Here is a 13,068-nt window from a genome sequence, read left to right on the forward strand (position 1 = left end):
TTTTGGCTGTTCTTAAAGGGGAGGTGTACATGGCCAAATCACAATGTCTGGGCAGTGGGATCCCTTAAGTTGGTGCCTTCAAGAGTCTCTTAAAGGGGAGGTTCCCAAAGTAGTCCTCTCCTTGTGTTTGAGTGAAAGGTCCCCCACTCTGTGTCTTTAAGAGCTTCTTAAAGATGCATATCGAAGACCAGCAGGGCAAATATTCATTCTTCCAGGAACAAAGCTAGGCACAGAAAATGTGACCTGAGGCGTGCCTTTAGCATGCTCTTAAAGGGGAGGTGCCCCCGTATGGCAAGCCAATAGGAAGTTTTCCATCTCTGGCCTCGGCAGCCAGCTCCCACAGAGGCGCCTTTAACAAGAGCGTCATAAAGGTGAGGGGTACAAATCTGGAGGACTGGAAGGTCAGTACCTTTAAGAGCTCGTGCAAGGAAAAGTGCACAAATCTGGAGGATAGTAAAGAAATAAAGCTTCCAGGACAAGGCGCTGAAGTAGCTGATTAATTCATTCCCCACTTGGTGACTTTAAGAGTCTCTTAAAGGTGACTTGCACAGGTGTGGAGGGTAAATACTGAGTTCAGGACAAAGCCGTCTGGTGTCTCAGTATAACATTCTCAGGTCGGTGTATTCAACAGTGAGCCACTTTAAAGGGGAGGCTCAGGAATGTGGAGGACAAATAATAAGCCTTGATCAAAGTCCATGCCTTAAAATCCTCTTAAAGGTGCAGTGCACAATTGCAGAGGTCAAATATTAAATCCCGTTTAAAGCCATCCACCAGCACCTGTTCAAAGAGTTCCAAGGTGGCATCTTTAAGCCCCTCTTAAAGGTGAAGGGCAGAAGTGTGGTGGACAAATAAAACAGCTTTTTGCTGGGAGGGGCCTTTTAATACCCCATTCATTAATGGTGAGATGTGCAAACATGGAGGGCAAATAGCAAATTCCACTTGGAGGTGGTACCTTAAAAACTCTTGCTGAGATTTAAGAGCCTCTTAAAGGTGAAAGAGACAAATAAAAAACCAGTGCAAAGGCGGCCAGGCCTCTCCAACGACATGGGGCTTCAAGGCAACATGCACAACTGCGGCAAACAAAATCTTGGTGTGTCCCATTGCCACCGCTCCTTCAACACCTTCTTAAAGGGAAAAGTGCGTGGCTATGGCAAACAAAAAAAACCTCCAGCACACAATGTCCCCGATTGTCCAACTAAACATGGTGCCTTTAATGTCCCCTTAAAGGTGATGTGTGCAACTACGGAGGACAAAAATTAAGTCTCACCCAGCTGGCAAACCAGAGGCTGGGGAGGTACGAAGCCAGGGGGATTGTGGGAGTCTCCGCCTGGGAGCGGCTCTTAAAGGGCTGGTTCACAGCACGGAGAGGTCGTTGCAGGACTTGGAGCGTTGCTTGAAGAACCGGCCATTGCGCGGGACCAGGCTGGAGAGGAAGCGCTTGGCTTTCTTGGTGAGGCTCTCGCGGCGCCCGCCTGGGCCCCCGGCTGGCCGGCGGTGGCGCAGGCGGATCTGGCGCACGGCCCCCTCGAATAGCTCCCGCGTGTTGTGGTGCAGCACAGCCGACGTCTCGATGTGTTTGCAGCTCAGCATCACAGCCAGACTGCGGCCCTCTGGGGGGCGGGGCCAAGTGGTCACATTAGTGACCTGTGCCCAGCTGCCCCCCTCCCCACCCTGGGGCTGAGCAGGGGTCAGTGGGGGTTGGGGGGGGTCCCTAGGGATTGAGGGGCAGGGGGCTCAGGTTGTTTGGGGGGTGCATAGGAGGTTTTGGGGATCAGGTAGCCAGGGGGCAGGCTGGGGGCTCAGGAGATAGTCAGTCAGGCTGGGAATAGGTGTGATGGCAGTTTGGAGGGGTCTGGGGGGGGGATCAGGGTAGTTTAGGGGCTGGGGAGGGTCATGCAGGTGTGTGGGTGGTTTGGGGGGGCTCCAGGGGCTGGGGGGCTCAGGCAGGTGGTTGGGGCCCCCCTGGGGATAAGCTCCAGGTGCTTTAGAGGGGGCCCTGGGGGCTGGGGCTCAGGGTGATTTAGGGGCCCCCCTGGGGGGTCAGGGCAGGTTTTAGGGCACTTTAGGGGACCCAGTGGGGGATGGGTGATCAGGGCAGTTTGGGCATCCTCTGGGGTCACTCACCCTCCAGCGAGACCTCTCGGGAGCGCGCCAGGTCGCTCTTGTTGCCCACCAGGATGACGGGCGGGTCGGGGTGGGGGCTCCCCTCCCGCAGGCGCAGGAGGGTCTGGGGGACGCGGCTGAAGCTGCGCCGGTCGGTCACCGAGAAGACAAGCAGGAAGGCGTCGCCTGTCTGCAGACACGACTCCTGCAGCCAGCTGCCCGCCTCGCCCTGGGGGGAGAGGTGCCCCCAGGACCCCCCGTCAGCACCTGAAGAGCCGCATAGATCTGCATGCTTTAAGTGAGGCCCCGCCTTCCCCCAGCCAGAACATTATTGGCTAGTTCATGTCATGCACCCTCCAGCCTCGTGCATTAATTCGCATACATCTGCATAAAATTTACATGCTACCCCAATTCCCTCCAATGATCTGCGTGTATTGGCCTGCATAGGCCCACGACCAACCCGGTCAAGCTTGCGTTAATTTACATATATTTGCATGCCTTCCACACCCCCCAATTGTCTGCATCATTTGCATAAATCTACATGCAGAGCCCCTCACTCCAACTCCATGCATCACGTGCACAGCTCTGCATATAATTAGCAAATTAGGCACTGGATCTGAGGCCCCGCCCCCGGTCGTGCTGGGCCCCCCAGGTCCCACCTGGTCCCAGATGTCGTAGACGATCAAGGTGGTGTGCTCCTCGTCCACCGACAGGCGGCGCTCGTACGTGTCCGCTAGGGGGGGAACCACAATTGGGGGGGGCGCCAGTTTCCCAGAGCCACGGTGGGCCTGGGGGGTGTGGGCCCCCCCTTACAGCCAGGGTCCCCCACCCCCGTGAGACAGGACAGCGCCCCTGGGGCAAGGGCCCCAACAAAGCCAGGGGACCCTAGTTCCCGCCTCTGCCCCCACCCACTCCTGCGGCACTCACCGGGGTGCTCGTCCTCACGGGGGACTCCGTCCGGCAGCCCCCCGAAGATGCCGGCCAGAGCCGTCTTCCCCACGCCGCTCTCGCCAGCCAGCACCACGCGGTAGGGCCCCCCCGGAAACCCCCCCGGCGACTCGGGGGGCGAGTCCGGCTCCTCTACCGCTGCCTCCCGCCGCAGCTGGTGCTTGGAGGGCAGGGGCAGGCTGCCCCGGCGGGGCCCCCGGAGCCCCCCCAGCGGGGGCAGCGCCATGGGGGGGCTGGGGCACAGCTGGGGGGGCACAGGCGAGAGGGGAGATTAAATAAGTACAATAACCCCCCTCTCTCAGCACCTCCCCTCCCCCCAGTACCCCATCCCCCCTCCCCAGCACCCCCAGTCCCCCATCAACGCCCCCAGCACCCCCTAAACCCCAACCCCCTCCCCCCAGCACTCCCAGGGCCCCTCGACTCCTCCAGCACCCCTAATCTCCCCTCGACTCCCCTCCCCCGAGCCCATCTCTCGATCCATCCCCCCGCCCCCCACCTGCTGCCCGGTCCGGTCCGGTCCGGTCCGGTCCGGGGGTCCCGGGGCTGGTTCCTGCCGCTGCCTCCGTCTCCCGCGCTCGCGTCTCTCCGGAGCCGGCCGGGAAGCGGCTCCCTTTAAATGCCCCCCCCGCCCAGCGGCGGGACGCCCCGCCCCCGTGAGGTCACGCGTGAGGGGGGCAGGGGACCCCCCTCAGCGACAGCCCTGGAGCTCTTGGGGGCCGCCGGACTCGGGGGCAGAGAGCTGGGAGGGGGTCGGTGGCCGGCTGATGCGGGAGGGCGGGACCGATGTTGGGGGGGTCATGGGAACTTGCTGGAGGGGGTATGCGGGGTGGGGGAGCCAAGGGGACTGGGGGGTCCGATGGGGCGGGGGGGTCCCTTGCTGGCGGTGGGGGTATGGAGGGTGGGGGGACCGATGGGGCTGGGAGTTCCCTGGCTGGAGGGGGGGGTTATGGAGGGGGGGGGGGGGTTCCCTGGCTGACGCGGGGGGGCATGGGGACTGGCTGGTGTGATTAGGTCCTGGGAAGGAAGAACTAGCCCCGTTGGTGGATTTCCTGGGACCCCCCCGCGCCAGTCTGCAGCCCCCCCTGCACCTCCCCTCCCCCCCGTACCCCAATCCCCCCCTCCACAGCCCGCGGGGGCGCTCAGGAACCAGCCCCCCTGGGAGACTCGCTCCCCGCCCGCCCGCGCAGGCGGTAATTGCAGCTCCCCGGCATTTTCCCGCTCGTGACTAATTGAATAATTTCCACCTTAGCAGCTAATGAGAGTGAGCCGCTAATGAGAGAGAGAGAGCATCCAACGTCTCCCCCTCCCCCTCCTCACCCGCTCCATCCACCCCCCCCCCATCCCCACTCACCCCTCCATCCATCCCCCCCACCCCTCTCTCAACCCACACCCACCCCTCTATCTATCTATCTATCTGGGGGCGGATGGGGCTAGATAGATGGGGGGGTAGGGGGATGGATGGGGGGGATGGGGCTAGATAGATGGGGGGTAGGGGGATGGATGGATGGATGGGGGGTAGGGGAATGGATGGGGGGATGGGGAGAGACAGATGGGGGGTAGGGGGATGGATGGATGGATGGGGGGGATGGGGAGAGACAGATGGGGGGGTAGGGGGATGGATGGATGGGGGGGATGGGGAGAGACAGATGCATGTAGAAGTAGGAGCTGAACCCAGGGCCCCCCAGAGCTGAAGTGGCCCCTCGCTCTACGGGGGGGGCTCTCCTAGGTAGCAGCAGCAGAAGGCCCTTCGCTGTCACTCCGGACAGTGCGGCTCCTGGCCTGCTCTTGCTCATTAAATGCCAGTTATTCTGCTCCTAGGGGAGGAAAAACCCTCACCAGCTTTTCTTCTTCAGGGTGTTTTTCCTTGAATTCTTAGCAATAATTTGAACGGACAATAATAGGCCAAATTCTAACAAGAAATCGGCTTGGCCTGGAGCCTCCAGGCCAAATATACCAAAATAATCAGGAACCTGCACCTGCCGTCAAACCCCCGGCCTGGCAACCCCCCGGGTCCCTCACACCCAGAGAAATCGCTGCAGGAGAGATGGCTCCAATTTTCCACCTGGCCATTACCTTTAAGGACTTTGTATTTTTTGACTGCCACACAAGTATTTTGCGTGTGAATTCTCATCTTATTTTTTACATAGGCAGATGCTCAAATTTATTGTCTCTCTTTTTACAAAACGATGGACAAACGAGCTGGTTACAATTTTGCATTTTGGCCCTTACCTTTAATATTTGATTTGTTGACTGCCTCCTCAATTCTAATTTTGCAGCTATGTAGATTTTTAATCTTATTTTTCCAGTTATTTCTCATTTTTAAATAAAACAAGTTCTTCAGAAAAACCTGGTTAAATTCCCCCACCCCAGCCATTACCTTTAACAGTATTTTATTTTTTGTCTGCCACACAAATTTTTGCACTGCCTCTCCTAGGCTGCATACACTGATGCACCCATTTATTCTGGGTTTTTTCTCTTTTTAAAAGTTCTCTACCAGAGCTGGTTACATTTTTCAGTCTCACCGTTGTATTTCGCAAGTAAGCTGTATGGTGAATCACGGCGGATTTTTATTTAATTTATGGGTACAGATAAACCCACTTGTTTCTTGCGTTTATTTTATTTGTTAATGGCCAGGCAAATACTTTACACTGACATCCCCCACCTCGATGTCCTGGGGCACAGATTTGTAACTTGATTTTCTCCCTAGTTCCTCTCTTTCAAATATAATTGCACAAAACAAACAAGCGAACACGCAAACCAAATAAAATGTCACTGCCAAAAGTTGGTGTATTTTTTTCTGATCCAAACTTTGCCTTTAAGAAGCTTATTTGAAACAACAACAACAAAAACCCAGCAACACAAAGCAGCTGGGTTGAGAATCAAGTCCAGCTTTTGTAGCCATGGAACTTGTGAAAATTCAGCTTCCGATTTTGAATTTAAAAAAGTAACTACAAAAAAAACACACCTCTCTCGCGGTAGCTGGTTAAATGCTTTTGCCATTGCCTTGAAAAATCAGTTTACAATACAAATATTTGGTGCCAAGACTCACAAGTGAATTTCCCACATCCATAGACACACACATTTCTTTTCATCTTATTCCTCACCTTCTTCACAAAAACGACACATATATATATTAAAAATCTATCAAAAATGACCGACAATCTTTCAGATTTAGTCATTGCCTTTAGGTGTGTGTATATATATATATATATATATATATAAACTGCCACATATATCTTTTGTCATCCAGAATCACTGTTCAATTTGTCAGCTGAATAGAAATGCACATTGTCTCTTCTAAGTCATATTTAAAAAACTAATGACGTCAAACAATCTTTTGAGGAGGTAAAATTGTCATTACCTTTAAGAGTTTTCTTTTTTGACAGCCATGTAAATATTTTGCGTAGAGAATCCCAGCTACATAAACTCACATATTCATTTTCTGCCCATTTCTCATTTTTTTGTTTCAATCAGAACAACATTTTAGCAAACGGGGAGTAAAATGTTGCGGATTTTGCCCTTTGCCCATTGCCTTTAAAAGACCTTTTTTTTAACCTGCACACACACAAGGTGTGCTGACCATAAAGGTTAATTTATCAGGCACTGCAAAAAGAAATGTTCAAAGGTTCATTTTTCTAACCCAGGTAGGAAAAAATGATTGATTACAGAAAATTTCAACTCATAGAAGAGGAAAATAACTGCCAGCTGAGCCATTGCCTTTAAGAGTATTTTTTGACTGCCTTTTCTTTCCTCCACTAATAGGGTTCCAGCACCTTTAAGACGTTCTGTAGAACAGCCATACAAAGACTTTGAAAGGGCACACCCCCTTCAAGAGCCTTTTGTGACTGCCAGACAAATATTTTTCCTTCTGCTCAGATGCAGCCAGATGTGGCCTCTGGGGGTGGGCGCGATTGGTTCAACCCTGACGGCTGCCCTGCTCTCCAATTAGCCACCAGGTTCTTAAAGGCAATGTCTGACAAAGCTCTTCCCTTGAAGAGCTTTTTTGACGGGCAGGCAAATATTCTTTCGCTGCTCAGTCAACATTAAGTCCTTAAAGGCAATGTGCAATGGCACCATCCTTTGTGGGCCAGTTTTTGACTGCCTCACAAATATTGCCACCCCAGTTGAACCCTGCTGGTGGCAGGGGTGGCTTAACCGCTCTCCCCGTTGGCCGCTGGGTTCTTCAGGGCGATGCGGCCCGGCGGGAGGCACTCAGGTGAGGAGGGGATCATCGTCCTCGGCAGGGGGGCGGGACTCAGCCAGGGGCAGTAGCAGCACGTCGTCCTCCCCCACGGGGGAGGGTGGGAAGCTCGGAGGCTCCCCATGGCCCTCGGAGGAGGGGAAGAGGCACCCACGGAGGGCCCCCATCACCCCTCTGGGCAGCCGCTGGGGGCCTGCAGGGGGTGGGGCCATGAGAGGCTCTGGCCCAGGGGGCGGGACTTTCTGTGGCAGGGGCGGGGCCTCATCGGGCCCGCCTGCCGCCCCCCCTTCCTCCTGGCTGGCGGTGTCCGGCGGGGGCTGGGCAGAGGGGGCAGCAGGGGGGCGGGCGGCAGGGGCGGAGCGGGGCAGCAGCCCCCAGCGGCGTAGGCGGCGCAGCAGACGGCGCAGGGGGCGGGGGGGCCGGCGGGCCCGGCGCCCCCCCACCGGCTCATGCTGGAGCAGATGGAGGAGAGAGCGTAGATTCCCCAGCAGCGACGCCTGCAACGAGACGGGGGTGGAGGGGGGTCAGCACCAGGGGGAGGGAGTCCCCCATGCTTGGGGGTCCAGGAGTGGGGCTCAGGGGGTGTCATCTGCCCCAGGGTCTCTGTGGGGAAGCCGGGGGGGCTGTGGGAGGGGGTGTGGAGACCTAGGAGGTGGTCACCACCCTGGGGCGCTCAGTGGAGGGCACAGTGTGGGCTGTGTCGCTCGGCGGGGGCCAGGGTGCGGGGCTGGAGCGGGGGCCTCTCTCTGTGGAGACAGGGTTGTGGTGGGTGCCGGGAGGGGCTCAGTGGGGTGCAGGGTGGATGCATCTCACCTGCCCGGGGCTGTCGGTGGGGAAGTCTTCGAGAGGTGGGACCAGCCCCTGTGCGATGAGCTGCCCATAGGACGGCGGCGCCTCCTGCCGGACCAGCTGGGCGTCGCTGCGGGACAGGGGGGCGAAGAGGCTGCAGGGGTGGGGGAGAGCGTGAGATGGTGACCCCGGGGCTTTCCCCCCCACTGCCCCCCTTCCTCACAACTCCCCCCAGCCCTGGGTTCATCTGCCTCTGATCCCACCCCTCCATAGCCCTGCCCCCATCCACACGAGAGCTCCACCCCATCCCATAGCCCCGCCCATCCCATGGCCCCGCCCCCACCTGTACTCCTGGCTGCGCACGGCGTACAGCCGGCAGGTGCAGCCCAGCGCGATGACCAGCAGGAGGCCGCAGACCAGGCTGCCGATGGCCGCGGCAGCCACCACCTTGCGGGGCAGGGCGTAGGGGCAGGCGGCCTCGTCGGAGGCGTCGGTGCAGTCGGGCTGCCCGTCGCAGCGCCAGGCCTCGTAGACGCAGCGCCCGTCTCCGCAGCGGAAGTTGCCGGGCTGGCAGTGCCAGCAGCCCCGCTCGTCCGCCCCGTCTGGGCACAGCGTCTGGTAGTTGCAGCGGTCGGCGGGCGCGTAGCAGGGGCCCCCAGCACCAGCCCGGCAGGGGTAGCTCCCCTCTGGGCAGCCTGGGCAGCGCTCCTCATCTGCCCCATCTGGGCAGTGCCAGATGCCATCGCAGCGCTCCGCCTCACCGTAGCACCGGGCCTCATCCCCCTGGCCGCAGGGCCGCTGCCAGGGCACGCAGAACCCACGCACGTGGTAGGTGGCGTTGAAGCCGTGGTCCCCCAGGCCCTGCCAGGCCACCCATGCCCGGCTGGAGGGCGACTCCACCACTACTGGTTGCCCGTTGCTGGCCGCATCCACGCGCCGCAGAAGCCGCGGCTCAGCCGGCAGGTCTGGGTGGCCCTCGTAGACCTCCAGGGAGTCGTTCGGAGCCAGGTCCAGTGTGGTGAAGAGCACAGTGAGGGGGCGGCTATCGTGGGGGTCCAGGGCCCAGCGGCACCGGATGAGGGCACCAGCGGGGCCCCCAGGCCAGGCAGGTGGGGAGAAGACCCCATAGAAATCATTCAGGGTCAGGTTACAAGATGGGGGTGAGGCAGAGAGGAGGGGACCTGCTGGGATGAGAGAGAGAGAGTGAAACAGGGACAGGGATGGACAGACTGCACGGGGATGGATGGGACAGTTGCATCGGGATGGGTGTATGGTTGGATAGACGGAAGGATGGGTACATGTGGGGATGGATGGTTGGGTCATGAGGGGATGGATGGTTGGATCGGTTTGTGTGGGGATGGATGGATAGACGGATGGTTCGGGGTGGGTGAGGACGGACGGATGGGTCAGGTTAGGTTGTGTGGGGATGATGGATGGTTGGGTCTGGGCGGGTGTGGTGAAATGGTTGGTTCGGGCCAGTGGAGATGGATGGATGGTCGGGTCTGGGCAGGTGGGGTTGGATGGTTGGTTGGGTCGTGTGGGGATGGATCAATGGTTGGGTTGGGTCGTGTGGGGATGGATGGATGGTCAGGTTGTGGGGGACGGATGCATGCTTGCATTGGGTTGCATGGATGGCTGGGTCGTGTGGGGATGGATGGATGGGGATGGATGGTGAGGTCGGGTGGGAATGGATGGCTGGTCGGGGCTGGTGGGGATGGGGTTGGATGGTTGGTCGGGGCTGGTGGGGATGGGGTTGGATGGTTGGTCGGGGCCAGTGGGGATGGATGGATGGTTGGGTCGGGTCGGCTAGGGATAAGTGGAAAGCGGGACATTGGGGTGGAGAGACAGACTGACGAGTTGCCCACCCCTCCCAGGTGCACCCCCTGCCCCATTCCCCAGCTGCGCCCCCACCTCTCTCGTAGCGGAGCTGGAAGCCCTCAGCCACCGTCCAGCTCCGCCAGTAGCTGAGGGTGACGTTGGTGCCCCTGTACTCCAGGGGGGCGGGGAGCCGGGAGCCGCAGAGGGCCTGGTGGGGGTAGGAGTGAGCCCAGACGTAGAGCTTGGCCTCCCCGCACGCCAGCTGGAACCGCTCGAACCTGCGGAGAGGAGGCGGGTGAGGGGTACGGGGCTTCTCCCCTCCAGGGGGCGCCAGCTCCAGGGTAGGGGGTGGGGTATGGGGCCTCTCCCCTCTGGGGCGCTGACTCCCATCTGGCCCCAGGGCCAGGGCGGGGAGGGAGGTTAATTGGGATAATTACTGGTTTTGCTCTTCTCTGGGGCAGAACAGGATGGCCGGTGGGGGGAGCGAGGAGAGGGCTGAGGGAGTGGGGGAGGAGGTGGGTGGCCGGGGGAGGACTGAGGGAGTGGGGCAGGGGGCTGAGGGGTCTCTCACCTGATGGTCACCACATCCTCCGGGCCCGCCAGGATGACCCAGGTGCACTTGCTGGGCAGGAGGCGGCCGTGCCGGGGGGGGAAGCTGCGGATCAGCCCCTGGCGCTCCCCCCGCACCTCCAGGGGTGCATGACAGGTGGCTAGGAAGGAACGGGGGGGTGCAGAGGTCAGCGATGGACCCCCCCGTGCCCCCTCCCCTACACCCAGCCCCCCCAATCACAGTGCTACCCCACCCAGTGACCCCAAATCCCCACCCTTCCCCCTCCCCTTCTCCCTCCAGCCCCTGCACCCCAATCCCTACCCTTCCCCCTCCCCCCACCAGCCCCCCAACTGCTGTCCTTCCCCCACCCAAGCCCTGCACCCCAATCCCACTCTCTGTACCCCAGAGAACCCTCCTCTCACACTCTGCCCCCCCCCACTCACCCGAGTCTTTCTCTGTGTAGGAAGCAGCTTCTAGGGGGGAAAATAAACTGGGATAAGAAGAAAAAGTGGGGGACCCAGAGCTGGGGGGCGTGCAGGGGGCTGCAGGCTGGGAGTGCGGGGCACCGGGAGGGCTGGGGGGGCAGGGTTGTAGGTCGGGAGTGCGGGGCACTGGGAGGGCTGGGGGGGAGGGGCTGCAGGTCGGGAGTGAGGGGCACCGGCAGGCCCGGGGGGGCCAGGGCTGGGGGGGGCAGGGGCTGCAGGTCGGGAGTGCGGGGCACCGGCATCTCTTACCCCAGACGAGTCCCAGCAGCAGGATGCAGGCGGTCCCCAGTGGTGACATTTTCAGGGTGGGGGGGTCCCGGTTTTCTCCTTTTGCCCCCCAGAGGATCCGGGGGTGGGGAAGGGTCGGTGGGCGGATTCCCCTCTCCCCTAACACCCGCACATCTCCCGCGCTCCCCGACTTCCCCCCACCCGGCTCTGGAGGGCCCCTACCCCGCGACTTCCGTTCGGGGAGCGGGGACAGGGATTCGTGGGGGGGCCTTCACCCCCTCTCACAGTCGGGCTGGTTCCTTCCCTGCTTCCGGTTCCCCCCGTCCCGTCCCGAGCCTAGAACCCCCCCGTCCGGTCCGGTCCGGTCCGGTCCCGAGCCTAGAACCCCCCGCCCGTCGCGCGTCTCCTTCGCTGGGAACTTTGTTTCCGTCCTTCGCTTCCTGCCTTGCAACTTTCCGGGTCACGTGACCTCCTGCTTCCCCCACCCCTTCGGGCGACTCCCCTTAACCCTCCCCTCGCCCAGGGACCCCTCATTCCGGGGGGGGGCTAGGAGTGTGTACCGCAGTTGGGGTTGGGGGGGCGTGGCGCCTATAGGTCTGGGAAGAGGCTGCCTCCCTTCCCCCATTGCCAGTGATGCTCCTGGCCCTTTAACTCGCCCCCCCCGCACGCTCCTCCCCCTCGTGGGGCTGGGTATTGGGGTTCAAAGGTCTCAGTGCCCACCCCCCGCTCTGGCAGGGCGCTGCTGCGCCTTTAAGACCCTGGGGGGGGGGTCTCAGAATTGCGGGGCTCCCCGTGTGCACAATTTCCTGTTTACACGGACTCTCAACTCCTCGCTCGGCGCCCCCTAGTGGCCACTGAACAATGGCTGGAAACGTTCATAACTAACATTGCGGGGGGCGGGAATTGCGGTACCGGCCCTTTAGGAGCCCTGGTTTGGGAGGGGTCCCAGAATTGCGGTACCGGCCCTTTAAGGGTCCTGGTTTTTTTGAGGGGGGGTCCCAGAATTGCGGTACCGGCCCCTTAAGAGTCCTGTTTTTTTTGAGGGGGGGTCCCAGAATTGCCCTTTAAGAACCTACTTCCCTCCCATCTCCATCCTACAGCCTCTGGCGCCACCTCGTGGGAGGAGGGGGAGGTGCGGAGATGGGGTTCCCCCCTCCCTCCACGCCCCCCCATTTCCCACCCCCACTGGCTCTTATTCAACACCCCCACACACTGTCTGTCCTGTCCTGCTGCTAAATAAAACAGCCAAGGTCCTTGACTTGGGGGGGGGGGGGCCGCTGGGAGCCAGCCAGGACTGGGAGGGGAGTGTGGGGTAGTGGTTGGGGGTGAGGGGGGCTGGGAGCCAGGACTCCTGGGTTCGCTGTCTGACCCCAGCTGGGGTCGAGGTCTCGCTTAGCGAAATCAGAGGAGGCTGAATCAGCAGCCACAGGATCAAAGAGCCAGAGGAACAAACCTATGGTGGGAAATGTGCTGATGAGAGAGACCCACATCCTGCCCCACAGCCCCCCCTCTCCTGCCCCAGCTCCCTCAGTCTGCCTGTCTTCAACCACCACCCACGTCTGCCTGTCTACTCCGTGAGCTCACCCCCCCGACACCCCTGCATCCACCCCCCCGACACCCCCTGATCTATCCCCCAGACACCGCTGCATCCAACCCCCCAGACACCTCCTGATCTATCCCCCCAGACACCCCCGGATCCACCCCCAGACACCCCTGCATCCACCCACCCGACACCCCCTGATCTATCCTCCAGACACCCCCGGATCCACCCCCAGACACCCCGGATCTATCCCCCTAGAAATCCCCTGATCTATCCCTCAGACATCCCTGGATCCACCCCCCAGAGACCCCCAGATCCATTCCCCCAGACCCCCCGAACTATCCCCCCCAGACACCCCGGATCTATCCCCCTAGACATCCCCGGATCTACACACCCAGATACCCCT

The 13,068-nt window shown here is 60.2% G+C and overlaps 2 protein-coding genes across 3 annotated transcripts; both read right to left on the reverse strand.

Moving 5' to 3' along the window:
- Positions 1 to 1,182: 1,182 nt before the first annotated feature.
- On the reverse strand, positions 1,183 to 5,557 carry REM2 (RRAD and GEM like GTPase 2). Of its 2 annotated transcripts, none has more exons than XM_078848275.1 (5): positions 4,888 to 5,557; positions 3,031 to 3,295; positions 2,763 to 2,836; positions 2,125 to 2,332; positions 1,183 to 1,610 (listed from the first exon to the last, which is right to left on the reverse strand). In XM_078848275.1, the coding sequence occupies exons 2-5, from the start codon at positions 3,275 to 3,277 to the stop codon at positions 1,354 to 1,356; spliced, it is 786 nt and encodes a 261-aa protein (XP_078704401.1). In that variant the 5' UTR covers positions 3,278 to 3,295; positions 4,888 to 5,557; the 3' UTR covers positions 1,183 to 1,353. The 2 variants fall into 2 exon arrangements, with proteins under 2 accessions (XP_078704401.1, XP_078704400.1); XM_078848274.1 differs by lacking the exon at positions 4,888 to 5,557 and adding an exon at positions 3,548 to 3,573.
- A 92-nt stretch (positions 5,558 to 5,649) lies between these two features.
- LRP10 (LDL receptor related protein 10) lies at positions 5,650 to 12,274 on the reverse strand. The gene is made up of 7 exons (XM_078848269.1): positions 11,144 to 12,274; positions 10,853 to 10,882; positions 10,431 to 10,569; positions 9,953 to 10,137; positions 8,385 to 9,225; positions 8,066 to 8,195; positions 5,650 to 7,749 (listed from the first exon to the last, which is right to left on the reverse strand). The coding sequence occupies exons 1-7, from the start codon at positions 11,190 to 11,192 to the stop codon at positions 7,264 to 7,266; spliced, it is 1,860 nt and encodes a 619-aa protein (XP_078704395.1). The 5' UTR covers positions 11,193 to 12,274; the 3' UTR covers positions 5,650 to 7,263.
- Positions 12,275 to 13,068: the final 794 nt, after the last annotated feature.

Source organism: Lepidochelys kempii, chromosome 13 (genome assembly GCF_965140285.1).
Source record: "Lepidochelys kempii isolate rLepKem1 chromosome 13, rLepKem1.hap1, whole genome shotgun sequence".
NCBI lineage: Eukaryota > Metazoa > Chordata > Testudines > Cheloniidae > Lepidochelys > Lepidochelys kempii.

What these genes read in the sequence shown, in the direction of transcription:
- REM2 (XM_078848275.1), bottom strand. Translation starts at nt 3,277, where the DNA reads ATGGCGCTGCCCCCGCTGGGGGGGCTCCGGGGGCCCCGCCGGGGCAGC. An exon ending in CCGTGAGGACGAGCACCCCG is followed by an intron (nt 2,837 to 3,030) that starts GTGAGTGCCGCA and finishes TTCCCCCCCTAG; the next exon opens with CGGACACGTACGAGCGCCGC. An exon ending in CCGAGAGGTCTCGCTGGAGG is followed by an intron (nt 1,611 to 2,124) that starts GTGAGTGACCCC and finishes CCCGCCCCCCAG; the next exon opens with AGGGCCGCAGTCTGGCTGTG.
- LRP10 (XM_078848269.1), bottom strand. Translation starts at nt 11,192, where the DNA reads ATGTCACCACTGGGGACCGCCTGCATCCTGCTGCTGGGACTCGTCTGG. An exon ending in GTGCGCAGCCAGGAGTACAG is followed by an intron (nt 8,196 to 8,384) that starts GTGGGGGCGGGG and finishes CCACCCCTGCAG; the next exon opens with CCTCTTCGCCCCCCTGTCCC. An exon ending in CCACCGACAGCCCCGGGCAG is followed by an intron (nt 7,750 to 8,065) that starts GTGAGATGCATC and finishes GTCTCGTTGCAG; the next exon opens with GCGTCGCTGCTGGGGAATCT.